Source organism: Mytilinidion resinicola (genome assembly GCF_010093595.1).
Source record: "Mytilinidion resinicola strain CBS 304.34 unplaced genomic scaffold BDZ99scaffold_3, whole genome shotgun sequence".
Taxonomy (NCBI): domain Eukaryota; kingdom Fungi; phylum Ascomycota; class Dothideomycetes; order Mytilinidiales; family Mytilinidiaceae; genus Mytilinidion; species Mytilinidion resinicola.
In genome coordinates, this window is record NW_022985439.1 from 91,751 (window position 1) to 116,224 (window position 24,474).

At 51.5% G+C, this 24,474-nt stretch overlaps 14 protein-coding genes across 14 annotated transcripts; 3 read left to right on the forward strand and 11 right to left on the reverse strand.

Moving 5' to 3' along the window:
- Nucleotides 1–628: 628 nt before the first annotated feature.
- BDZ99DRAFT_434200 (cytochrome P450) lies at nt 629–2,292 on the forward strand. Its single transcript, XM_033717433.1, has 4 exons — nt 629–696; nt 746–1,122; nt 1,175–1,595; nt 1,653–2,292. Exons 2-4 carry the CDS (start codon nt 747–749, stop codon nt 2,257–2,259), a joined length of 1,404 nt encoding a protein of 467 aa, XP_033581478.1. The 5' UTR covers nt 629–696; nt 746; the 3' UTR covers nt 2,260–2,292.
- Nucleotides 2,293–2,729: 437 nt separating this feature from the next.
- Nucleotides 2,730–4,436, reverse strand: BDZ99DRAFT_515307 (uncharacterized protein; the record flags this gene model as incomplete). Its single annotated transcript, XM_033724957.1, has 1 exon — nt 2,730–4,436. One exon carries the CDS (start codon nt 4,434–4,436, stop codon nt 2,730–2,732), a length of 1,707 nt encoding a protein of 568 aa, XP_033581479.1.
- A 508-nt stretch (nt 4,437–4,944) lies between these two features.
- BDZ99DRAFT_566510 (uncharacterized protein) lies at nt 4,945–7,186 on the reverse strand (the record flags this gene model as incomplete). The annotated part of the gene is made up of 3 exons (XM_033727590.1): nt 4,945–5,297; nt 5,346–5,550; nt 6,371–7,186. The coding sequence occupies 3 exons, from the start codon at nt 7,184–7,186 to the stop codon at nt 5,086–5,088; spliced, it is 1,233 nt and encodes a 410-aa protein (XP_033581480.1). The 3' UTR covers nt 4,945–5,085.
- A 1,401-nt stretch (nt 7,187–8,587) lies between these two features.
- BDZ99DRAFT_548471 (uncharacterized protein) lies at nt 8,588–9,161 on the reverse strand (the record flags this gene model as incomplete). The annotated part of the gene is made up of 1 exon (XM_033726931.1): nt 8,588–9,161. The coding sequence occupies one exon, from the start codon at nt 9,159–9,161 to the stop codon at nt 8,685–8,687; it is 477 nt and encodes a 158-aa protein (XP_033581481.1). The 3' UTR covers nt 8,588–8,684.
- Nucleotides 9,162–10,017: 856 nt separating this feature from the next.
- BDZ99DRAFT_548475 (uncharacterized protein) lies at nt 10,018–11,151 on the reverse strand. Its single transcript, XM_033726932.1, has one exon. It carries the CDS (start codon nt 10,938–10,940, stop codon nt 10,176–10,178), a length of 765 nt encoding a protein of 254 aa, XP_033581482.1. The 5' UTR covers nt 10,941–11,151; the 3' UTR covers nt 10,018–10,175.
- Nucleotides 11,152–11,509: 358 nt separating this feature from the next.
- Nucleotides 11,510–12,210, reverse strand: BDZ99DRAFT_494497 (uncharacterized protein; the record flags this gene model as incomplete). The annotated part of the gene is made up of 1 exon (XM_033723313.1): nt 11,510–12,210. One exon carries the CDS (start codon nt 12,208–12,210, stop codon nt 11,587–11,589), a length of 624 nt encoding a protein of 207 aa, XP_033581483.1. The 3' UTR covers nt 11,510–11,586.
- Nucleotides 12,211–12,387: 177 nt separating this feature from the next.
- BDZ99DRAFT_458549 (uncharacterized protein) lies at nt 12,388–13,804 on the reverse strand. Its single transcript, XM_033718940.1, has one exon. It carries the CDS (start codon nt 13,643–13,645, stop codon nt 12,719–12,721), a length of 927 nt encoding a protein of 308 aa, XP_033581484.1. The 5' UTR covers nt 13,646–13,804; the 3' UTR covers nt 12,388–12,718.
- A 481-nt stretch (nt 13,805–14,285) lies between these two features.
- Nucleotides 14,286–14,887, reverse strand: BDZ99DRAFT_179771 (uncharacterized protein). Its single transcript, XM_033713042.1, has one exon. The coding sequence runs from the start codon at nt 14,787–14,789 to the stop codon at nt 14,436–14,438; it is 354 nt and encodes a 117-aa protein (XP_033581485.1). The 5' UTR covers nt 14,790–14,887; the 3' UTR covers nt 14,286–14,435.
- A 214-nt stretch (nt 14,888–15,101) lies between these two features.
- Nucleotides 15,102–15,804, reverse strand: BDZ99DRAFT_485227 (Nnf1-domain-containing protein; the record flags this gene model as incomplete). The annotated part of the gene is made up of 2 exons (XM_033722694.1): nt 15,102–15,381; nt 15,443–15,804. 2 exons carry the CDS (start codon nt 15,802–15,804, stop codon nt 15,102–15,104), a joined length of 642 nt encoding a protein of 213 aa, XP_033581486.1.
- Nucleotides 15,805–16,317: 513 nt separating this feature from the next.
- Nucleotides 16,318–17,466, reverse strand: BDZ99DRAFT_485228 (uncharacterized protein; the record flags this gene model as incomplete). Its single annotated transcript, XM_033722695.1, has 2 exons — nt 16,318–17,244; nt 17,311–17,466. The coding sequence occupies 2 exons, from the start codon at nt 17,464–17,466 to the stop codon at nt 16,318–16,320; spliced, it is 1,083 nt and encodes a 360-aa protein (XP_033581487.1).
- Nucleotides 17,467–18,067: 601 nt separating this feature from the next.
- BDZ99DRAFT_485229 (Metallo-dependent phosphatase) lies at nt 18,068–19,811 on the forward strand (the record flags this gene model as incomplete). Its single annotated transcript, XM_033722696.1, has 3 exons — nt 18,068–18,082; nt 18,133–18,975; nt 19,023–19,811. 3 exons carry the CDS (start codon nt 18,068–18,070, stop codon nt 19,809–19,811), a joined length of 1,647 nt encoding a protein of 548 aa, XP_033581488.1.
- Nucleotides 19,812–19,899: 88 nt separating this feature from the next.
- BDZ99DRAFT_179797 (uncharacterized protein) lies at nt 19,900–20,430 on the forward strand. Its single transcript, XM_033713043.1, has one exon. It carries the CDS (start codon nt 19,988–19,990, stop codon nt 20,327–20,329), a length of 342 nt encoding a protein of 113 aa, XP_033581489.1. The 5' UTR covers nt 19,900–19,987; the 3' UTR covers nt 20,330–20,430.
- A 404-nt stretch (nt 20,431–20,834) lies between these two features.
- On the reverse strand, nt 20,835–21,725 carry BDZ99DRAFT_471943 (uncharacterized protein; the record flags this gene model as incomplete). Its single annotated transcript, XM_033721750.1, has 1 exon — nt 20,835–21,725. The coding sequence occupies one exon, from the start codon at nt 21,723–21,725 to the stop codon at nt 20,835–20,837; it is 891 nt and encodes a 296-aa protein (XP_033581490.1).
- Nucleotides 21,726–23,110: 1,385 nt separating this feature from the next.
- Nucleotides 23,111–24,430, reverse strand: BDZ99DRAFT_506032 (DHS-like NAD/FAD-binding domain-containing protein; the record flags this gene model as incomplete). The annotated part of the gene is made up of 3 exons (XM_033724145.1): nt 23,969–24,430; nt 23,213–23,901; nt 23,111–23,125 (listed from the first exon to the last, which is right to left on the reverse strand). Exons 1-3 carry the CDS (start codon nt 24,387–24,389, stop codon nt 23,111–23,113), a joined length of 1,125 nt encoding a protein of 374 aa, XP_033581491.1. The 5' UTR covers nt 24,390–24,430.
- Between the last annotated feature and the right edge of the window lie 44 nt (nt 24,431–24,474).

The following is a 24,474-nucleotide window of genomic DNA, read 5'->3' on the forward strand; positions in this document are numbered from 1 at the left end:
TCGACTCGATCTTCCAGGACACATTGCCACTAGCGAACTGGTACTGTTCCCCGATCTAGTCAATGTGCGTTCTCCACCTACTTGGCAATCGGATCACTCCTTTAGGAAAGCGGCTAGGATCGTCGATCTGACTACACCTGGGAGCAAGCAAATCGCCAAAAAGAAATGAATGGTATCCGATGCCGTGTTTGGCGACGAGATCTCTTCGTTTGGAAGGGGAGATGGCACCTTCTGCGGAGCACGATTGAAGGATATTGGTATCCGCGCCACGGACGGATTTGCGTTGTGTCCGGGACTAATTCGCGTTAATGATCGAACGCTAATCTAGCCCGTGGCGCGAATAGCAATGATATAGTAGGCATTTGTTTTATAGCTAGCTACCCCACATGTTGAATGCACTGGATACCCGTTCGACTCGAATTCGGAACCGCCAAAATGCTAGATAAATTTCTCTTTACTCCTGACCTCACACCAAGCGCAGTCATTAGCGCCGTTGCGGTGTCTGGCTTACTACTCACACTTTGGAGGCTCCTTTCTGTGGGCCGACGCGAAAAGGACCTTCCACCTGGTATATATTCCGACGTCCTCAAATCGTGAGCGGCATGCGTGAGAGCGGGACTGATAATTGACAGGACCCCCAACGATACCAGTCTGGGGGAATGAGCTCCAAATACCCAAGGCCGATGGGCACTTCCTGTACATACACTATCTCAAACTTCAGGACCTGAGCTGACTTCAAGTACAGCATGTCGAAATGGGCTAAACAATACGGCGGAATCTTCTCTCTCAAGCGTTTTCGCAATACCACCATTGTCATCTCCGATTGGAAACTCGTGAAGGATCTTATGGACAAGAAATCCACGCTCTACAGCTACCGGCCGCCCTCTGCAGTTGCCCATCTTATTACTGGAGGAGACCATATCCTTATGATGCAGTATGGCGATACTTGGAGGATGATGAGGAAGTTGATCCACCAGTTCTTCATGGAGTCTAGGTGCGAGAAGGAGCATTGGGAAGTCCAAGAGGCCGAGGCTAGTCAGATGCTGTACGATTTCTTGACAGATCCAGCGGGGCATATGATGCACCCAAAGCGATTCAGTAATAGTATTACGATGTCATTGGGTGGGTGCTTTCGTTGACTATTGCGGTACTGTCTTTTTCTAACCCTACACAGTCTTTGGCATCCGTACCAAAAGCATCAAAGACGAATATTTGACCCGCTTGTACGGCCTCATGGAGAAGTGGTCGCTCGTTCTTGAAACCGGCGCCACTCCACCTGTAGACTCATGGACTATTCTCCAATTGATTCCAGAGAGATTTATGGGTTACTGGAGGAAGCGCGCGACCGAAGTAGGCGACCTAATGACTGGCTTGTATACCGAAGCGTTACATCGGGTCGAAGACCGTCGAACCAAGGGCGTCGAGATGAAGTCGTTGATGGATCTTGTTCTCGACCAACAAGAGAAAAACCAGTTCAATGAACATCAGCTTGCGTATCTGGGTGGCACGCTGATGGAAGGTGGATCTGATACGTCGTCTTCCATCATCCTAGCCATCTTGCAGGCGATGACGGAGTATCCAGAGGTTCAAAAGAAGTACGATGAGGAACTCAGCTTCCTGTATTGTATTACCATGTACTAACGCGTCCGTAGAGCACAAGCGGAGATCGATTCAGTGGTCGGCCCCGATCGTTCACCGCAATGGGCCGACTTCTCTAAACTTCCCTACATCAATATGATCATCAAAGAAGCACACCGCTGGCGACCTGTCCTGCCACTCGGCGTCGTACATGGCCTCGCTGAGGATGACCACGTAAACGGCATGCGTCTTCCGAAGGACAGCACCGTCATCCTCAACGTCTGGGGCATGCATATGGACCCCGAAAAGTTCAGCCAACCGGAAGATTTCATCCCGGAACGGTACTCAAACCACCCGCAACTTGCGCCTGTATATGCTGCCTCTAAGGACTGGGAGGTGCGTGATCATTTCGGTTACGGTGCCTCGCGGCGCATTTGCCCTGGAATTCATCTTGCAGAACGCAATCTGTTCATTGCGGTCTCCAAGTTACTCTGGGCGTTTGAGTTCACGAAGAAGCCTCTGGGTGTGAACGACGTGAGTGCGGAGACGGGGAGTTCCCAAGGCTTTATGCATTGTGTGAAAGACTATGATGCGAACGTTGTTGTGAGAGGGGAAAAGAAGAAGCAAACGATTCTGAGAGAGTTGGACGCGAGTCAGGAAGTGTTTGCGAGGTTTGAATAGGGGGTCTTTTCGAGGTAGATTTTGGGAACCTGGGTCATGTAGTCCGTCCTAGGAATAACAATAGGACCGCTAATTACGGTCTTTACCTCCTGGCTTGCTTATTCCCTCACGGTACCTCTCCGAAGTTACAGAAACGATGTAAAATGTGCGACGAAGCGATGAATTGTTTTTGCTAGTAAGATGCCTAATCTAGGCTGGTGTCTTCATTTCAGTGAATTAGTTACCTTAGAGCACATAGACTATATCGAAAGAAGTGGGCACATGGAGGTTGATATGAGACAATTATGAACAAGATTTTACCAAGCAAAGAGCTCAGATTTCTACTTCGTGCGGTACCATTGACTAAAAATAGCTACCATACCCTTCCGAGGTTGACTCATGTATACAAGTCATAGACATTTAATTCGCTTTCAACCAATGGAAAGCTGCACAGAAAGAAAATACTCATGCCACTCTGCCTCATACTGCGCCTACTGGTCAAACACGGCACCCTTCCAGCCCTCCGACTCATTTGTGTCCAGCTCGTCCCAGTCGGACGAGATGTCAGACTTGTCAGGTTGTTTGCCAAAAGAGTCGTGGGCATCAGTCAAAGGAGATTCTACCTCATGCCACTCCGATGATATAGACTTGGGCGATTCATCGCCTACATCATAGATGTGGGGGCAATCAGCTGAAGCGGCATCGGCAAGTGCTGCTTCGAGTGCAACCTCCTCGCTCAGAGCTTCATTCTCTTGCATTGGTGCCTCTTCGGTGTTGGCTGACGTAGCCTGCGCATCATAAGGTGCTGCTTCGAGTTGACTTTGTTGGGCCTCGGCCAAAGTGTCAATGGTCGATGTCTTCTCTTCGGTTTTTACCACGGCCTGCTCGATCACATCCTTGATATCTGCGAGCAAGGGATCCTCCTTCGAAGGGTAGTTATGAACGAGCGCCTGCTCAAGCAAGGCCTGCGTAGCGAACCGTAGCGCAGTCCGAACATCATTGGCATTGATGATCTCATCGTGATACTTCCTCAAATGCTCTGACTGCGCCTTCATAACCACCTCCGAGAAAGTCTTCTTGATGTGCGCCAATACGTTGTCACCGTGCTCCCGGTCGGCCTTGCACGCTTCAAATAGACGGTGTATCTTAGGGGCTTGTTCATGGATCCAGTTGCTAACATTCTCCGTGGTTGTGTTGCCTTCCAGAAATGCCCTATTCTGTGAAAGTGTGTCGACAAGATTCTCGGTAGCTGTGTGGTGTTCATCGACAACACCAGATGTCAATTCCGATCCGTCGTTCATCTCGTCTTGCGCACCCTCGAGATTCTCCGACTCGTGTAAGGAAGGAAGAGACTCTGGAGTCTTCCTGCTGCCTTCCTCTACTTCGCCCTCATCCTCGATCTCCTCTGCAATCTTAGTCATCACACTCGTGATGAAGGCTACGAGCTCATCCGTACGCACCAACCCCTGCTGTCTCTCCGCCATGGCCTCCACGATCGTTACAACTCTTTCGAGAAGGTTTCTCTCCGACTTCGCATCTTCAGCTTGGTCGATCTTGGCCTTCAGTAATTCCAGAATCTGCCCCTTCATCGTCTCTCTATCCGCCTCAAGCTGGTCAATCTTGCCTTTAGCGGAATTTTTTTCGGCGTTGAGCTCCCCGATCTGAGTGACGAGCTCGTCTTGAACCTCTTCGACCTTTGGTTCAACGGATGCAGAAAAGCGGCGCTCGAGCTCCGTGAGCTTTCGCTCGTACTCAATCTGCTTCTCCGTAAGCTTAGCCTTGTATCCAGCTTGCTCCTGGGCGAAGACCGCCCGCTCTTCCTTTTGGACCTTCTCAATGTGTGCCACGACGTACCGCACCATGGCGTATCCGAACATGGTGATGGCCAGTGCGCCTGCAGTCATGCAGGCTGTATTGGATGGTTTATGTTCCATTAAGAAGTTCAGAACACCGGTAGGCTTCTGGCAACGGCAGCAGGATTGAAGCTCGTTCTTGATTCGGTCGGGCAAAACATTGACATAGCCCGCGAGGATTGAATTCAGCTGTTGTTGAACCTCCTGAGGTAGTTCGCAAGTCGCGGCAGTGTAAAGGTCGCTGCCAGTGGGAAGGGACTTGATGGCATTGGCAAATGAAGTTGGCAGTGCGCCATTGTCCTGGCTATTGAGAAGCACCTTCAAGTATTGGAAGCAAGGAGCCATTGTGGCGAGGGGTCTGGCGGGCTGGTGGGATCAGGCTGTGATGTTGTGGTTGTATTGAAAAATGTGGTGGTGGGTCGATCGGGGATGAGTGAGGTGTTGTTTAGGAACAGCTTCTGCTAGAGCAGTCGAGGTTCTTATAGTTGTTGCCAAAAAAAAAAGGGAGCACCCATACGGTCGCTAGTAGGAGACTAGAGGTGGTGAATGAAGAGGAAGAGAGCATTTGAAATGGTGAATGGATGGAAGTCCTGTTACTCGTGGGAACTGCAATTTCGAAGCACATGGATCAAAACAAAAACTGAAAGCATTTGTGAATTAGCAAGAGGAAATATAGATAAAAGAACCGATCTTTGCACGGGAGCCTCATGTCAAAAGCTCTCGATTTGTGGTTGCTGGAATAATATGGAGTCTCAATTTTCCCGTACTAAAGTCGATACGTGTCATCTGCTAGCAAACCTACCCCATTTTTCTACAACGCAGGCCGAGAACGTCAGCATATATATATGGGGTCGGCTCGACAACCAAGTTGGCAGGATCGAAACCGTCCGATCGCACTCCTTTGATATCCCCCCTATTTCAAGCGACTTCAACATATCCGAATGCGGGTCTGAGGCGCCCAACTTGAAGCTGACGATAAGTTACTGGTCTCTCCTCAGTGACCCCAGATTACCCCTGGTGGCGAAAAAGTCCCTCTTCGCGGTGTGTCCGCCGATGCCGGCCTCTCCATCGGCCTTTGCACAGCCGTGGCAGACGTCTTGGTCGGTTCCATCTCCAATTCCTCGAACCTTTCCTTAATCTCCCCATTCTCAATCTCAAGTGCTCCAATCCTCTCACTCAGGGCCTTCGCCCCGGTCTCGAGATCCTCTTACAGCTGTTTAGTTTTCGATTCCAGAACTTCGTTGAGCCGGAAACCAAGCTCTGAATTCTTCTGCTTGTATGACATGCGCTCATCCTGTTGCATGCGTTCCTGGTGGCGGAGCGGACACTGAACAGTCACGTAGTGGAGTATGGTGAAGGCCAAGACGACGAAGGCGGTGCGTGTTATGATCGCCTTGTTTTCTGATAGAAAGGCTGGGATTGCGTTGACGGAGGTGGCAGGGAGGGGTCGTTTTAGATACTGCCGTTGATGAGGTCTTTAAGGTAGTTAATGTAGAACGCCATTGTCGTGTAGAGGCTGCAGAAGAGAAGATGCGAGTCGCTTAGTGCGCTTTGTGGGTGTTGTGGGCGCTCGGAGTCGTGTTGATAGTGATGGCGGGATGGTGCGTGCGAAGAATCTGTGTCACTGCCTGTAGATTTTTGAACAGCTTTTGGTAGGTAATGGAACGGTGTAGAAGTAGCTAAATACCGATCTCAGAAACGAGCACGTGGCCATTGAATCGATTGAGTGAATGCGCGCTAATTGATAAGGAGAAGCCACATAGACCCGTCAGAGCGCAGTCAGACTTTTGATTACAGCACCAGCCTTCAGGGCTGGTCATCAGATCAACGTTGATTGAACGGACAAGATCCGATACGGTAGCTTGTTCAATGCATGGATCCTGATATTGGACTATGCGGACGGCGTTTCTGTAGCAGGTGAAAGATTCTTTGGAGTTTTCACTCTCGCAATTTTTAGGATTTACGTGCGAAAGAGGTATGCACATAACGCTTACTAGCTAAGCGAGTACCTCAACGACCACGTACCCCTGGAATAGAAAAGATGAATTAATACCCCGACATCGGTCAAATGAATTCTATGAAACCCCACTTATCTTGTCATCTGTAAGTAGAGATAGGTCATACAAACCTAAGTGGCCTGTTGCAACTACCCTGCAGATATCAAGTCGCTAAGTAGCAAAGCGCATACAGATTACAAAGTATATGCGCAATAATCTGAATAGTCGAGCACTAGGCTGATCAGACTACTCCCTCAACCACGACTCCGCATCCTGCTCTACCATCTCCCACTCTGATGTGATTTCGGCCTCTCTTGCGGCATTCCTAGCTTTATACGCCGCATCGGAGATCATCCAACTCTCGCTCTCCAACCTGCCGCCGCCCTTCAGAAAGTTCCGGAGAGGAATCAGGTGATGCGGTACCTGTTCCTCCACAGGATCTTCTTCAACTCTACCTTCATTTGCCCCCTCGGATTCGAGTCCAGCTTGCTCAGCTTTTGCCGTCTCTTTTGACGTCTCCTTTTGCTCGAAATTGCCCTCCGCCATCTGAATCCCGTCGATTTCTATGCTCTTCCTAGCTTCGCCTGCTGGGAACTCCTGGATATGCACGTTCAGATTTCCTCGGAGGCTCTCGGCGTTGTCGGCCAGGTCAGTCAGCGTCTGAATAACGTGAGCACTGAGCTGTGTCAACTTTTGATCGTACATCATGCGTTCCTCCATTCGAACGCTCGCGACACGACGGTTGAAATGTTGTACAGCCATGTAACCAATGACCATCAGACCGAGGGCGCCTGTGGTAGCGTAGGCAAAGTGTCCCTTGTGTTTGAAAAGGAATGAGAGGATCGTAGTGAGGGTTGACTGCTGGCAGGTGCAGTACTTGGCCAATTCTTGGTGAATATGGCTAGGAAGGCTGGAAAGATACTCGGCGATGATCAACTTCAGATCTCGTTGTTTCTCCGGGGAGAGATCGCAGACTGTAGCATCGCTGGAAAGGTCGCTATCGGGAAGCGACTTGATAGCCGCGGTGACTGCGGGTGGCAGTGCGTTATCGTCAGTTCCGCTGAGGAGGGATTTGAGGTAATTTACGCAAGCAGCCATTGCGATGTGGAGACTTGGAGGCTTGTAGGCTTGGAAGCTTGGAAGGGTTGGAAGGGTTGGTAAGTGGTGTTGTTGCTGATTGTGTTGTTTTAGTGGTTGTGGTGGGTAGCCTGGTAGGGTGTGTATGTGTGTGTTGAGAAGAAGCCAATTTCAGGGAGGTCTGGGGGTTTATGTATGGATGCCAAGAGTGGCCAGCGACTTAGAGGTAGCGACTTATAGGTAGTGAATTTATCGAACAAGGTTTAACATAGCTGTTGAGACCGCTGCTAATGTGATGATGAATCGATTGGTAATAAAGGTGTGGGGTTTCCAGGCGAGTTCCAAATAACGGTAGAGTGTTTGATAAAGCAATGCCACGTATCTGACAGATGGCCGGTAAATAGTAGTATTCGATGAAGCAATATATGCACCACCTATCGAAAAAGGGGTTCGCATTTTCTTTTCTCTCTATTCTAGGGCCAGTGTATCTTCAATCTTAAAGAAGGTAGAGTAGAGGGAAAAGGACAGTAACTTGGAGATCAGAGCGAAAAAATTAGGGAACTACATTTTACTGCTCTTATATAGGTTTCACGGAGGAAGCATTTATGGGGGATAAAAATGATCATTACGTCCACCTCCCCGCCCTCGCTATGTAGAGGTACAAGTTCGTACTTATTCCTTCATCATAGGCCGTACATGTTAAGCTTGCCTTCAAATTCAATAAGCCTACAACAGAAAGCTCACCAAATCACCTCCGTACCTCCCACGGGCTCATGTGTGCGATCTTCTGACCTTCAAGATTCTGTGCCCGACTCATGTGTCTCTTAAAATAAGAAATCATCATCACCTTCCACCACTTCCCACTTTTTATCAAAGAGAAGCTCATTTCTATGTCTAGATGAAGAGCCCTCGATCCCAGCGGTTGAAGAAGTATCATTAAACAGAGCTGCCTCAGCTGCGGTTTCTGAGCTGTTGTTAACGTCTACATTGACCAGCACCTCCTCTTTGATGCCTTCCGCAGCTTTCTCTGTAGTTTAAGCCTCATCCATGGCCTCGGAGGTTGAATGTGATGCGTTCCCTCAGCTTGATCTTGGTCCTGAACTCAGGTTAAATTGATGTGAACTCTGATTTCTATAGACGTCTAGCTAGTTGTATATATACTAGGGGAAGGAAGGGGGCCACCCCCAGGGTGGCGCGCTAGTAAGTTCAGATGAGCCCTGCACAGCTGAGGCTTCAGCTCGGTTCTCTACAGCTGAGATTTCAGCTGGGTTCTCTACAGCTGATGTTCGGAGAGTAGCTTTCTGGCATATGAGTTGTTGATCCTAGGTTGTAGTGCTGCAACCTGAGTCCTGACGCTACCATCCAACCACTTCCTGACTCGATGGGAGCTTGGCAGTCCCTGCGCATTTTCTTCTTCGGCACCCCCGCTCCAGACCCCTTCAGTGCTGCTCCACTCGAACCGAGCCTGCTCCTCCCGGATCAACAATGCCGACAGATACTTCACGGTCTCCTTGAGCACTTAGGTCTGCGCCTTCATGACCCTTTGAAACTCCCTAGCCACGTCGACCAGTGACTGATTGAACCGCGCTTGAGTTTCAGCCGAGTCCAGCTTTCGCTCGTATTCCTTGCGTGCCTCTCGCCGTACGTCCTCCATGCGTCGGTTGATGTACTTCGCTCCGAAGTATCCAAAGACTGTGATAGCGAGAGCGCCCGCGGTAACATAGACGACCGTAGACTGGGTATCGAACAGGGATTCAGGAATACTGCCTCTTGTGAAGCACGCACAGGCGTGGACAATATCGTGCAGGATGCGGTCGGGAAGGCTAGAAAGGTGTTGATTTAAAGCATCTTTTAGACTATGCTGGTTGTCTAGTGAGAGATCGCAAGTAGTGGCGCCGTCGGGGAGCGACCAGAGTGCGGCAATAAGCCCGGGTGGTAGTGTGGCATCTCCATTGCGGCCGAAGATAATTTTGAGGATATTCATACACGAGGACATTGTGGTGCAGGGACTTTCAAAGTAGTACGTGGGTGTTGTGCTTGTCGTACGGACAGAGGTGGGGTGAGTGATCTCTGGGAACAGCTGCTGGGAAGAAAATTAAGTCATTTATAAATCTGTCATAAGACAGCCGTCAATGCCTTTAATATGCGTGCCGAGTGTGGCCGACAGGAAGTTAGCGTGGAGGTGAATGAAAAGGCCGTTGATCGACCGAGCATTTATTATGATGGATAGAACAAAGTGCTCCTCTTGCCATGTATTGATCACAGTGCTAGAACAAACACGCAGATCATACAGAGAAAAGCGGCAATGAGATAAGACCCCTTTCCTTCACCGATGGATTCTGTGCAACAGATATGGCTGTGTGCTAGATGGGAATCTAGTAGAGTTTATGCGACGCTTATTTATGCGTAGATCTTTATTTTGCACGAGTCTAGATTCCCTAGTGCTCTGGAGCGGGCTAAATACGAGGTTTAATAGTATCAGATGAAGAGGAGAAGAGTGTAGTTTGAAGAGATTCAGAAAAGAGATATTTCATTGCAGTGCGGGAATTTCCCTCGAATGCGCCGAAGGTGGTATTTCCATCAGGGTTTTCCGGGCTTATATGAAAAAAGAAAATAAAAACAGCAAATCGTGCTAAGATTAGTTGTCACTTCTTCGCAAACCATAGTCGCAATTCGAGGCTAACCAGCAAACAGAAACAACTTTGAGCATCAAAAACGCATTTTCGGCTTGACAGTTTAGGCGGATCAACCGGTCCTATGGCTTCAGGGGAGAATAGTCAGGCAGTTTACATTTGAGAAAGCCATGCAGTAGGATAACATTAGATAAGTTAAACAGAGGTGAGTAAGGCCGTCCCGTACGGTGCATAAAACTATATAACTCCCATTGGCCCCTGAACCTACTCACCTTCTGTGCAAACTATTGCAAGGTCGCCGAAAAGCCCACGTAGCATGGCGAACGCTACGGGACCCATGCCACGCAGCATTCCACTCCCTCTAGAACACTGTCAGCCTAGTTCGTCCCCTTCAACAATTCCTCGTCAAGCTCGATCCACTCGGAAGATATGGACTTATTGGAGTCGCAATCGAACTCAGAGGTGACATCTTCCTTCAAATCTGGAGCTTGCTCCTCTTCGACTTCGACGGCAGCGCTATTTTGGACCTGTTTGTCCTTCTGGAGACCGTCCTGTGCCTGTCCCTCTTCAATGGCGCTACCAATAGTGTCAATCCGATCCTCGAGCTTTACAAGATCTTTTTGCTTGGCCAATCCTGCACCTGCCTCCTTGAGGTCCTCCGTATGAACGAGAGTCCCTTTCAACTCTTCGACTTCTTGAATCAGGTTGTGGCCGAGTTGACGCTTCAGCTGAGCAAGCTTGGCCTCATACATCTCCCGCTCCTCTATGCGGATCTTCTCTCCGCGCCGAACCACATACTTTACGGCCAGATAAGCCAGTACCACAGCCACAGCTGTACCAGCAATCCTCATCTTGGATCCCGTCAGGAAGTACATGACACGGCCGGATGTCGTGCACGTGCAAACCCGCAGTAACTTCTTCCTGACGCGATCAGGCAGAATCCCCGTAATATCTGCCATGAGGATCTTCAGGTCGTCTTGGTTCTCTCTTGGGAGGCCGCAAGTCTCGTTGGCAATGACCTGCCAGTAGAGTTCTTCTTCATTAGGCAACCACTTGATGCCGCTGTAGACTTCAGCGGGGAGCGTGCCATTGACATCGCTGCGGGTCAAGAGAGACTTGAGGAAGATGACGCAAGCAGCCATTGTGGTGACGAGACTAAGAGTGGTTTAATGATGGGGCGGCTTTTGTGGATTGTGGAGAACTCAGATGTTGTGGTTGCTGTGCACAGAGAGGTGCGGTTTGGTGGGCGATGTGGTAGTGTTTATGTTGAAAGGGAGATGATAGGAAGGGAGACTTGAAATAGGCCTATGTGTGCCAAGAGCGCTAGGAAGCCAGCGGTCAATTCAGTGGAGGTGCTTCTACATAATGTCTATGTGAATGGTGTGAAGGCGTGTCAGGATCACTGCTGTGAATTGGCGGTGGCAAGGCGGTGATGATGATGGTCACCTCCATGTAAATCGCCGGGGACGATAGCCTGGAGGTGAATGAAAACTACGCGACCAACGGAGCATTCGGCATGGTGAATTAAGTGAAGCTTGTTAGTCTTAGAGTAGATAAAGAGGATATGTAGAGGAAAGTAGCAATGATTCAGACAGAAAGAGAGAAGATCAGCCAGGCTCAGTCACTTTCGATAAGACATCACACACAATATGCCAATCAGCATCGGCTAACTCCGTACTGTTTGTTAGAAATAAGATTTTGAATTGCACCTGACCGATACCGAGAAGCTCAAAGAGGCGATTCAACCCTACACGGAAAGTTGCTTAAGCTCATTGCTGTCCGCGCATTTCATAACAGCTTAGTTCTCGAGCTCCCTACCGAACAATTCATTTCCATTCTCTCCATTGAGGACCTCCCATTCCGAAATACCATCCGAGTCGGCCGCTTCAAGGTCGTGATGCTCGCGAAGAGCTGCAAGGGGAATTGAAAAGGGTCCAAAATCAAATTCGTTCGTAGAAGCCAGAAAAATTTATCCAGATTCCATTCTCCATCGATCCTGTCCTCGGTCTTGTCATCGTCTTCCAGGGCGTCCATCTGCGGCTCTTCTTTGATAGCGCACTCCACATACCGAGACATACCCCAAGCCACCAGATATCCCACAGCCGTGATGGCTAGAGCTCCCGCAGCTGTGTACGCGGCCTCCGCCTGGTGCTCCATAATAAAGCTGAGAATGCGGCTGGAAGTCGGGCAGGCCTGCTTGAAACTTTGCTTGAAGTGATCGGGGGCTTTCCGCAAAATGTCTGCCAGAACGGACCACACAACGTTTTCATTCTCCCACAGGCGATCGCGGGCTTCGGTTGCGGTCGCGAAGCTGCTACTGATGAGCGACTGGAGGATTTCAACGAATTCGGTGAATGGAATGCCCTTGACGTCGGGGTTGATAAGCGTCTTCAGAAAGCCAACGTATGACATAGTAGATTAGAGCTTCTGTTGAAGTGGGTATGTGTTGTTGTGTTGTTTATGGGTTTAATTGGCAACAAAGTGGTGGGTGGTTTGTTGCTTTGTTGGTGTTGCACGTAGGAGCAGCTGTTGGCGAGAACATCGACTTTTATAGCCAAAACGACTGCTAAGATCAGTAGATAGATGTTGGTGAATATTAATAGGGGCTTTTCCATATTGTGCGTTCACTGTGGCCTCGCTGATGGCTCTCGTTAGACTGACATGCTCATGACATAAGCTTAAGAGAGAAAGGGAGAGTTCTGACCACATAAATACTCGATTGAAGGACACCACGTAGCAAGATACTCCTAGAAAATAACGAATACCATCCTATGGCGAGCTCAAGGTTGTAGAACTCCCCGCCTGCCTCGAAAAGATAGAATATATGAACTCCACTGAGCCTACCGAAAATGTGACTGACTGAGAGGGCTACGATTTAGATACCCGGTTAGGATTCCGACTGCTCGAGCACAAAATCCGACTACTCGCCTCCAACCCAATCGTTCGCGTCTTGATCCATAATCACCTCCCATTCCGAATCCAGTAAAGACTTGTCCGTCGCGGAATCGCCCTTGCCACCCTCGAGGTCCTGCTCGAGCGAGACTTCATTGTCGGTAGCGCCATCGTTGGCTTTGTTGTGCGGTGGCTCGAGTCCGCACACCGTAGACTGTCCGGCTTTGGCGATTGCAAGTGGCGAGCGGTCGTCCCTCTTGTCGTCCTTCGTATCGTTGAGATTTGCCTCGTTCTTCGCATCGTACGAATCATCCATCCAGGTCTTAGAGGGAAGTGAGCATGAGCTCATAGGACGCTCTGCATCATCTTTTGCGACCGCACCGCTGTCGACGCCCTCGATGCTGTCCAGTCTAGTATCGAGCCTCGCCAGCTTGCCCTCCTTCGTAGCCGAAATAGCATCTTCGACATCCTCTGCGTGCGCCAGAGTCTTCCCAAGCTTCTTAGACCTGACTTCGAGAGCTTGAGTGATACGGTCCTCCATATCAGCCATATCGCGATCATGAAGATGGCGCCCCTCGTTGCGGGCATTTCGAACTTGTCGAACCACGTACTGGGATGCGATGTATCCCAGAACACTAATTGCGAGTGCACCAGCAGTAGTGTATGCGATTTCTGTCTTATGCTTCACCAACAAGTTCAGCATCCGGCTTAGAATTGAGCCCGTGCTAGCTTTCTGCAGTTTCTCTTTGATTTGATTAGGCAGGCCGCGGGCATTCTCCGCCAGAAGGGACTCTAGAGACTTTTGGTTCTCGCCGGGAAGATTGGAGGCCTTCGTCGCCATTGCGGGTTCGTCGTTCGAGAGAGGTTGAACGCCCTTAACAGAGTCTGTGGCGAGGGTGGCGTTAGCGTCAGTCCGGGTCAGCAAGGTTTTAAGGAAGTTGACGCCGGCTTCCATTGTATTGTTAGAGTATGGCGAGGTGGTGGATAGGATTTGTGTTTGTTGTGGATGTTGGTTGTGAGTATGTTGATTGTGAGTATGTTGGTTGTGAGTATGTTGGTTGCGAGTATGTTGGTTGTGAGTATGTTGGTTGTGGGGATGTTGTCGGTGGCTTGGTGTGGGTCTGGTTGTGGGAGAGCACCGTTTCGTATGGAGGTCGAGGTTTAAATAGCCGCAGCGGTTGCCAAGAGGGGCGGCGGACAACAGTGAATGAAACCTTTGGCATAGTGAGGTGGCCGAACGACCGCCAGCGCTGTCTATGCCCTTCTTATGCGGAACCTAGAGCGAGAGTAAAGACACGTGAATTGACTAGCGCTCACGTGCGGTAGCGCTATTTCTGGGATGTGAAATATTTCTCGAGATCTAAGATATCTAGCAGCGATGAGTAAACATTGGGTGCAAACACGCAACCTTCCCGATCGATGTGGTGCATTTGAGAATTGACACATGCTGGGATCGAGCCAAATGGAAGTCCGGGAGTCCTTGTTCAGAGCATCAACATCAAATACTGGAGTCGACCAATGGAGTGGTAACGGAAAGATTAGCGGACATTTGAGGGCCACAAGGATGATTACCACCACCACGAAAATATCTTAATTTTATGTAGCTTTAGTTATTGATGTTGTTTATCATAGCAAACTCTTAGCAAACACTTCCCTTTGGGGTGATACTGGATAATGTATGTCCTTGCTAATACTGCGAATCATTCCAAGATTTCGGTAAACAGGCTTCCTCGGTCAACAAAAGTCTAGCAGCAGGAGAAATTAAGAACTTGCGATACACAGATCATGTATGACAGAGTAATGAGAGTTACACAGAGAGGGGACAGGGCGTGCGAAAATGATACTCCGCACAGAAGGAGCCAGGGCGCAACGCTTAGTTTCCGAGCCACGTGTAGGGGCAGATTCAAGTAAGATGAAAAGAAAGCAAGTTTAACAGATGTCAAAGGCTGTAAGACATGTAAACATTCGGTTTGGCGGCGAATAGACGAACTTGATTGTGAGGGCATGCGCCAAAAGCTAGCAATCGCATATCGCCGCTCGTACATCTTTCTCAGTGCATCATTGCTGGTTCTTGTCCGAATGATTGTGGGTTCTTTCATCTAACGTTTATTCCAGCGGCTGCCTATCCCTATCTCAACCCCTTTTGCGATCAATCCTACCTAAAACGTCAGCAGAAGAGTGAGAGGAAGGGACAAGATACGCACGGAGTCTGATGCCAATGCCCTCATGGGGGGTGGGATAGCAGATGCTTCATCGTCTCGGTGCCGACAAGGTACAGGATGATGCAGAGCAGGCTTGGCGTCCTCGACGATGCTGAAAACCGACAGCAGTCATTGCCCAGGATTTCCCCTTCCCTTCTTCCATCCCCGGTTCTTGGTATGATGTGTCTTCCGGGAGCAATCTTTCCCTAGTCACTTCTTCATCCCCGCCTCAATCTCCCTAACCTCCGCACCCAGTCCCTGCACCTCCTCCGCCCTCATCAACTGCGCGGAGGTCTCCAGATCCCTTATTACACTCTCTAGCCCCCTCATGAAGGTCTCAATCTCCTTCCTCTGGCCCATAACCTCATCCGCCAACTCTTTATTCTTTGTCTGCGTCTCCGCAAGTTGTGTATTCAAAATTGCCGTATGTTCTTCGAGAAAAGGCATCAGATGCGCAAGATGCAACGTCTCAGGCGAAAGCGTGTGCGGCCTACAACACCAACACAAATTAGCTTCCCCACACCTTACAACACAAGCGGCACGCGACTCACGGCACAGGCACCACCCCCCCGCCCCCTTCCCTCTCCATCCTCTTCCGCGCCTCCCCCACCGCATCATCCAACCCATTCAAACTCTTCACGACCTCCCTTTCCTTCATAATCGCCTCAAACTCGGCCTTCCACACACTCCCCAATTGGCCCGTGAAGTTGCGCCACAGTGCGTCCAGGCTCTCGGGCACGTATTTCGCGGCGGTGGGGAAGCAGGCGGCGAAGCTGCTGTAGGAGCATTTGGCCAGGGTCGCGTCGACGGACTGCGTGAAGATGGTGATGAGGCGCGTGGCTTTGGGGCCCGGTGCGTCGGCGGTTGGGGGCGCGGGCGCGGGGGAGGGGGTGCGGGATGGTGAGGCGGGCATTGTGGGGTTTGCGATTGGGTTTCTGCTGTGAGATTATGGTGAAGGTAGATCGAGAAAAGAGATGGTCGTGGTTTGCGGTTGTGTTGTTGTTGACGTCGCGGGGCATGCAGGCGGAGGTTTCCCCACGTTCGCGTTGATTGGCTGGGCTTAGACGTCACGTGGAAGCCATTTATTCTGTGTGCATAGGTATATTCTGCCTCTCACTTTTTTGCGGATATTGTCCATAGTGCACAAGCTTGACTTTCGAAAGCGGGTTCTATCATTTCATGTTCGGGGGCGGTTGGTTGAGCTGGCAAAAAGACAATGTCTGGTTCATAGACTTGGCGAAGCTGGGGAAAGGACTGTCGCGAGTCTGCTTCAATTGATGCTGGTGAATGTCATATTATACAGACGCCCAGAGAGCCTAATTAGTACATACGCAGATCTCCGTTAGGAGGAAATGCTACACAGGAGTATGATACAAACGTCAAGTCCCAACAGTGATTGCGGGTGAACATGACAATCGCAACTCACCTACTCTTCTCCAGAAGACCGCATGCGTCTCCAAAGGCCAAGAAAGCCACCGCCAACTACCCTCTCGCCAACCTTCGGACGACAGACCATAGCGTAGTCCGACTTCTGCTTAGCCAAATTGTCCTCGACTTCCCCATCTCTCGAAGCTTGCCCCTCGACCGCCTCATCTTGACTCGTCTCATCCGAAGTCTCTCCGGAACTTTGGCTGGCCTGCGACGAAGATGCCTTCTTGAAGACGGAACGCGGTCTAACAGACCTGACATCCCACTGCCGCATTGTGGCTGTAGCACCAAGTTCAACGACCTGATCCAGCACATACGGCAGCTTCTGGGTGCGGATACTCTCAACACATTCCGCAATCTGCGTAATGCTTGGATTGAACACAGCCAGTATGCCATCAACATGAAGCGCAGGCGCTACATTCGCGAGATGGGAATCGGCTGAGGGTAGGTCGAGGAAGATGTGCGACAAGAATGGCTCTGTTATGTTCCGGGCCTCCATCTCAGACGCAACCCACGCTGAGACATTGCCGACATGGAAATCGATATTCCCGGCGTATATCCCTTTCCGGAAGTTGCGCACGATCTTGCGAGCATGCGACTGGAACTCCTTGGAGATATCCAGGGTGTGGATGACGGCCCGACGTTGTTGCTTCCATGCCTCCAGGCTAATATTGTTAAGCTCGACAACTGATTCGTCTTCCCTTGCTGAATCTTCGACCTCCCCATGGTCTGGGGAAGTTGATTGTAGCTTCGGTAGTGCCGGGTTCGCGGCGTGAATTGCGCGCGAGAGATGGAGCGTCAAGGCGCCATGTCCCGTGCCAGCTTCGAGGATCTCAAGCGGTGAGGTATCCGCATCAGATTCGGAGGGAGGGGAAACGTGTATGTCGAGGAGGGAGACGATGATATTCGCATCGCCGGGGTATATCTACTTCTCCAATTAGCCCGGCCAGAACATCACGACCACGGTATGGAATAGCTAATAGAGACGCACGGGTGTGACTACACGCGGAGTTAATCGAACATACTCTGCAAGCGTTGGCTCGTAGACGCGGAACTCGTGGCCCGTTTTTGCAAGGACAATATCCCGAAAGCGCTTGCCGATGATGTTGGAGTGGGGGACTTCGCCGCGCCCTGTATTTGTAGACATCTTCTTCGATGAATCTAGGGGCTTGGAAAGTAGGCCATCAGAGGGCCCATCGCGTTTGCCGCGCAACAGAACAATGTCGCCTTCTACAGAGCTGTTAGCTATACGCTGAGATGGGTCATGATAGGGAAATAGAAACCTTCAAACACTTTCCCACCGGTGGTGAGCTGGCGGCAGCATTGGTGGCATACTGTGATTGAGCTTCTTCCATGTGGCAGGAGGCTTCTACGGGTGGTTGTGGGTGTTCGTAATAAGCGTCTCATATTTTTGAGGATGCTGACGTCTAGATATTCGACATCCGCGGACTGCGGCCTTCCCCCGGTTATGAGTGACGGCTAGGATGATGCGCTAGCGTGACTCGGAAGACAGGACGCCAGATTTCTCGAGAAACGCCACTCCGACCGCACGCCAGTCCTCCACACCAACCTTCGCCCGCTGCCGTCACTGAACCGTGCCGTCACCGTGCTGTTTACCTCGCATAACTGGCTGGCCATCAATTAGCATGGCGAGCGGCTTCCACGAGCGCATCTGACAAGTCAATAGCTACTTCACCTCATCTCCGCATTCCCCGCAAGCACCACCGAGCGAGGCACCCTAAGCAGCCATGACGCGACGAATTGTATGTGGAGCAGCACCTCTCAGACCCTTCATAGTGCTAACCTCTTCAAGGTCCGTGCGAGCATGCAGCTGGGTGTCTTCGCCACCATCATTCTGTTCCTCGTCTTCTTCTTAGACACTCGCTACCGCGTCCTCCCCCAGTCCATCCACAGTCACCTCCCCCTTCACCACGAAGGTCTCGTCATCACCGACATAACCGTCCAAACATGCTCAAGCCTCAACCCGCTGGGGTCTTGCAAGCTTGACCCCAGCGAATGGCACCGCATCGAGAAGGATCTCTACCTCGACACCGGCTGGGTCTCTGCCGCATACGTCCACATCAAGCGCAAGCGAGAAGAGGAGCTCAAGGAGGACGACCGTGTTATTGAGGACGTTAGGATTGGGCGCCTAGACCCCGCTATGGGCGAAAAAGACCAGGCTGCTCATAGATGGGAGGCTCGCCCCGCTGGAGTTTGGCTGAAGCGGACGGCCAAGCGACACGCGGCCGACTCTACGAATGTCGTGACTGCAGTGGACGTTCTCTTCGGTGCAGATGCTGTCGAACCACGCCCGGGCTGGGAAATCAAGGACAACGCGCTGCAGCTGGATACGGCTGGAGAGGTTCACGAGGCTCGTTTGACCATCCGGCGGGGAAGCCCCAAGGGTTTTTCTAAACCAGTTCCCAGAATTGGCAAAGACGGCAAGTTCAAAATCATGCAGGTTTCGGATCTCCATCTTAGCACTGGACTGGGTGTCTGCAGAGACGCGAACCCAAAGACCAAAGAGTTTGCAAAATGCGACGCCGACCCTAGAACCCTCGAGTTCGTGGCCAAGGTGATAGTTGACGAGAAGCCTGACATGGTCGTTCTTTCTGGGGACATAGTTAATGGCGAAACGGCTCCAGATGCTCAAACTGTACGTTTCTTGCACGTCACGTTCCCCCAGGCTCTAACAGTATCTAGGCCTTGTTCAAGATCGCTGAGCTGCTCGCCAAACACCACATCCCATATGCCACTATCTGGGGAAACCATGACGATACAGGCTCTCTCCCTCGCGACGCACTCATGTCTTTGATCGAGTCTCTGCCTTTCTCTCTTGCTCAAAGTGGTTCCAACACCATTGAAGGCATCGGTAATTACTATGTCGAAGTTCTCGCCCATGGCAACAACAAGCATTCCGCTCTCACCCTTTACTTCCTTGATACCCATAGCGGTTCACCTGACGAGCGACTGTACCCCGGGTACGACTGGCTCAAACCCAAGCAGATCCAGTGGTTCAAGGATACCGCGCAGACTCTTAAAAAGTCGAACCAACACAAGGCGTACACCCATATCCATCTCGATATGGCTTTCATCCACATCCCGCTGCCCGAGTATATGGATCAAAAGAACGAGATAGTCGGTAAATGGGGCGAAACCCCTATGGCACCACGCTTCAACACCCACTTCAAGGATGCGCTAGTGGAAGAGGGCGTCAAGGCAGTCTCGGCTGGCCACGATCATGTCAATGACTACTGCGCACTTGCCAAGAACGACAAGTCCGGCGATCCGGAGCTGTGGATGTGCTATGCCGGTGGTAGTGGTTTCGGAGGATATGGCCGAGACGAGTGGTATCATCGCCGCATCCGCGTGTTCGAAGTCGACGCGAACGAGGCAAGGATTTCAACTTGGAAGAGGGTCGAGTACGGAGAGACCGAGAAGAGGCTCGATGACCAGGTAATCGTGGATTCTGGAAGGGTCATTGCGCCATAGTGTGCGATCGTGTTCGATCGTGTTCGATCTTGAGTTCTCATACGGCCTTTGTCAAAATTGGAGTTCGGGTACCACACCTCATCTCTGGGTTGGAGTCTTGTTTATTGGGTCCTCTGTTTCAGCGAGGCGTTTGCTGCGATTGGCGAATCAGAGAACTGTATTAGGTTGCACCCAACATGAGGAAAATAGTAGTGCATGGCGCCTATGCTGTCGAGGTAGTCACTGAATGTCACCACCACAGTGCTTCTGCTCCGGTTCGTGCCTATTCCCTAAATCTCATAATATGCCTTCTCAATTTGTTCTCGTCACACTCCAACTCCGTATCTCTACTCTTAACCTCGATACCTCTTTCAAAGTGTTCGAACCATACCCCACTCCCGGAAATGCCAATGCTTCTAGCCATTTTTTCATGCTATATGTCTATAGCACTCTACCTTCAACTTCGCATTCTCAGGTTTTCCAAGCCAGTTCAAGTAATGAGTGTGAGATGGAGTGAAAACACGGTAGGAGAGCCTTGACCCCTTTTCACAAATCTCCCGGTGTCTGTACAAGACCTAAACCTGCATCACTTGACCCAGAAACAAAGCTTTATTAGTGATACTTCTCCTGCAGTCTACAGCTCCCAAATATACGGTACTCAATGCATGACGCCAGTATTCACTGCTTGGGATAGGGTCATTGATAAAATAGCATCGCGTTGACCAGGGAATCTTTGTAACCTACGCATTGACGGGCTGTATTGACCCTAAGAGGGTAAATGTACTACAATGGTAACATACACATGGACGTTCATTTGGGCGACCGTTTAGGTCAAACGCCAACCCCACGCGTCGGGCAAACACGAGCAGCAACATAACAAGGGATCGATTCCTGCAACCACTATTTGAACCCGGTATTTCAGAATCTCACCACTCCACCACCACCTCGATCTTGGGAGTTGAAGGACTACATAAACACTTACGAGGTCGGACACTTTGCATCTCCTCATACATGCCAATTACGCCTTCGCGAAGCTTGATTACCCTACCTCCTACTCACGCTACCAGAACTAAAAAGCCAGCTCGTTGCATGCCTAACATATCCGCCAGCTTTCCTCCACCGAGCTCCCACCACTGCCTGTTCTCCCTTTCCACCACTCTTCCCCAAACTCCTCATCTTACCTTCTTCACCCCGATTCAAACTCTCTCTCCCCAACTCATGCTCCCCTCTCCCACGCCTCCTCAACACCTCACCCTCCCCTGCTATCTCTCTAAACCTGTCTTTCAACCGCCTATCCTCCATTTCCAGCTCCTCAATCCGCTTTCCAAACTCTACCTGCTCCCCCAGCTTCCTCTTCTCATCCCTCAACTCCCTAAACTGCCGCATCAGCTTCTCCGTCTCCGACTTCATCCGTATCGCATCATTCGCGAAATCGTTCCGCTCTTCGAGAACTTGGCTGCTGTTGTGCATTAGTAATCTCATCATGTATTCTGCGTCTTCCACCTGCGTTATCCGCGCTTGTAGTGCTGCTCCGGTGTCTATCTCCGTGCGGACGGAGTCGTGTAGCTGGGCTACAAGCTCTCTGAGTTCCGCGAGGGGGTGGTCGGCGGCGTGCTCGGTGTTGCGGGTTCCGGTAGCAGTGGCGGTGGATGCTGCTTCTACGTCCGCGGCGTCGTCTGCGCTGGTGTGGGAGCCGCTTTTGTCGGCTTCAAGGCCATCTTCTTCCGCGTCATCTAGACCAATGGTCTCGGATCCATACCGGAGAACTGTGGCGACGGAGCCCACAGGCCCAGGTGACGATCTCCTAGTCACATCGGAGCTTAATGGCACATGAGCACATATATCTTCTTCCTCGTCCTCCATCCAATTCACACATATCTCTTCTTCTTCGTCTTCCATCCAACTCGCACATATCTCTTCTTCTTCATCTTCCATTCAATTTGCGGAAGGCTATGACAGTTGGGTGGAGTGCTCTTAGACCGTTTCAGATGCTTTTACATTTATCTAGGCATTCAGTACAGCCTGAGATATGGAAAGACGATGCGAGACGAAGAAAAGACCGGCCATGTGTTTAGAAAGCTTCAGCAAAATAGGACGCATGTCAAGAGCTGGCATGCGCAAATGGGGAAGCATCGTGGCATCAGTGGTCGTTTGAGCTGGTGTTAGGGGGACACGTCCTAACTTCGGATCTGAGTTGAATGACTAAAAGCACGATAGTGAGGCAGTTTAAGATGACGTTGAGGTGTGAGAATGGCGAAGGCTTGAAGAATTGGGCGTATTGACGTTGAATCACCACGTGATACCTATCCCTATCACGTGCGACCAACTTCTGCTGGGTATAAAACCTCCCGCTTCTTCGTTCCAGGACTCACTTCTCCATGGCATGGGTGGATGGGGGTTCTTCAATAACAACCCTTATGTCCTCAAATATGGTTGCTTGCATTGTGGGATTCGGTTTGGTGTGCAAAAGGCGATATTTATCAGCCTAATGGTGCAGAGGAAGCGGAGTCTGATCAATACTCGAATTCGTTCGATCCTATGACTGGAGAGTGAAGGAGGGAGGACTCACGACCGCCAACCCTCCTGACGATACCCACCGCCACTAGACCCCCTTCCCAACCTCCACCTCCCCATCTCGACGCCATGCCGCATCTCTCCCCACTACCACTATCAATTACCCCCCCCCCCCCCCCTTTAGCAACACGCCTCACTCTTTCTTTCTCTCAGTGCCCAGCATCAGCACCTCCCCATGCGCCTCCACACCATAGGGTCTCGCCATCGTTCGTGTAGTAATGGCCTAACCCCCCCCTCCACCATTGCTTTCAGTGGCAGAAGGCTTTTTTTTACCCAACATGATAGTTGGTGGTGCTGTAGTTTACTCCACAGCAGCCAATGAAGCGGAGACCCTAATGTTTGACACGCGCCATCTTGTCGCTGTCTAGGATCTTTTCAATCCTCCAATAGTGTCCTGACCTCCAGCAAAGAAATCAGGTTGCAGACGGCGCGGTATTTTGTAGTAGTTGAAAGATGAGATATTCAGGGGCACGTGGGGTGCACGTGTGTGTAGGAATGGAGGAGAAAAGATAGGGGTGGGCATGTGGCATATGCATGTGTAGATAGGATAGGATAGCATGAAAGTGACCTCAAAGATGAAATGTGGTTTTTGCAGCTGGCTTGTTAGATGATCTGCTGGGGAGGAAGTATGCTGTAGGTTCTGCGGCTTTGTTAGATGCTCATCGATGCCCCGGCTAGACTGAGTGCTGCGAAATCTGGTTGAGGGCGTCTTCACTCGAGAGCTTCCCAGTAGAAATGTTCAAAAACTAGATGCTGTCAACCTGCCAATGCTTTTCTACCTACCCACCTACCTACGCAATTCCCTTCTCCCTCTCCCTCTCCTCCCTCGGCCCCTTCAACCCCCTCACCTCCTCCACCATCCTCACCACCGCCGGCAACACCTCCCCAGCATCCACACTCGCCCTCACCGCCTCCCTCCCCGTATTCCCCTCCGCCACCCCCCCAAAAAACACCTCCTCCCCCCTCACGCCCCCAATATTCACAACCCCAATCGGCATCCCATTCTCCCTCGCCCGCTTGACCAGCCGCCACGCCGAATACGTCGCCAAGCTACTCCCCACCACCAGCACCCTGCTCGCGCCATCCACCGCCTCCTCCGCCGCCATCTTCGTCGCCTGCGGAATACTCTCCCCAAACATCACCACCGCCGGCTTCAACACACCGCCGCTCGAGCCCTCCGCCCATCCGCCGTCGCTATCAAGCTGCACGCCCGCGGCGGCGCCCGCGGCGAGGCAAGTCGGACACGCCGGGTAGCGGAACGTGCCGTACGGCGCGCCGGGGATGTCGACGTCGCCGTCCGGGTTGGTCGTGAGCCCGCGCGCGCGGCGCTGCGCCGGGTCTTCGGTGTCGAGCGCGCCGGAAGCCAGGACTTCGGCCAAGAACGCGGCCCAGGCGGGGTTGAGCGCGGAGAGCTGCGTCTGGAAGGCGGTGCGCGGATACTCGGTGCGGCAGGTCAGGCAGACAAGGGCGCGCAGGTAGCCGTGGAGCTCAGTGGTGGGGAGGGAGGGGTGGGCGAGGGGGTGGAAGGAGTCGACATCTGGGGGTTGGGGGTTCAGTATGGGGAGGTTGAGGGGAGCGGGTTGGATGTGGAGGGTATGGCGTACTTTGTGTGATGCAGCTGCTTATCACGCCCAACTCCCCTAATCGAGCAACGGCTTTGTGGGCTATGTTTGGCCGGGCTTTGTGGAGATTCGTCCAGCCTAGGTAGCTCCGCGCCCAGTACCGCTTCCGCGCCTCATGGTTCGCCGTGAACTCGTTGTAATACACCGGTTTATACGTCCGGTTCAGCGTATACGTTCCATTCGTGCCTCTGTAATCTGCCAGGCCTGATGCTACCGAGATACCCGCGCCGGTGAGCAAAACGGTGCGGTCATTGCGGGCGGTATCGAGTTTGAGGTTTTTAGACGGGGGCGCGGTTAAGAAGTCTGTGAGACATGCAATTGCGCCGGACACTGTCGCGGCAGTCCGGGGGATTATGTGAGGGGGCGGGAGAGGGTCGGTATAGGGGACGCGCAGTAAGGGCATGTCAATGGCGCGTTAGAGGGCATGGTGGTGGTGGATGAGGCTGAGGCGCAGTTGAGGTGGTGGGAGCTAAGGGCGTTGTCATCGT

Bases quoted from the DNA above. Each gene is read 5' to 3' on its own strand.
- BDZ99DRAFT_434200 (XM_033717433.1), top strand. From the start codon at position 747: ATGTCGAAATGGGCTAAACAATACGGCGGAATCTTCTCTCTCAAGCGT. The intron at 1,123-1,174 runs GTGGGTGCTTTC...AACCCTACACAG, and splicing joins TAGTATTACGATGTCATTGG to TCTTTGGCATCCGTACCAAA. The intron at 1,596-1,652 runs GTACGATGAGGA...ACGCGTCCGTAG, and splicing joins TATCCAGAGGTTCAAAAGAA to AGCACAAGCGGAGATCGATT.
- BDZ99DRAFT_179797 (XM_033713043.1), top strand. From the start codon at position 19,988: ATGAGGAAAATAGTAGTGCATGGCGCCTATGCTGTCGAGGTAGTCACT.
- BDZ99DRAFT_458549 (XM_033718940.1), bottom strand. From the start codon at position 13,645: ATGGAAGCCGGCGTCAACTTCCTTAAAACCTTGCTGACCCGGACTGAC.
- BDZ99DRAFT_548475 (XM_033726932.1), bottom strand. From the start codon at position 10,940: ATGGCTGCTTGCGTCATCTTCCTCAAGTCTCTCTTGACCCGCAGCGAT.
- BDZ99DRAFT_179771 (XM_033713042.1), bottom strand. From the start codon at position 14,789: ATGAAAGAACCCACAATCATTCGGACAAGAACCAGCAATGATGCACTG.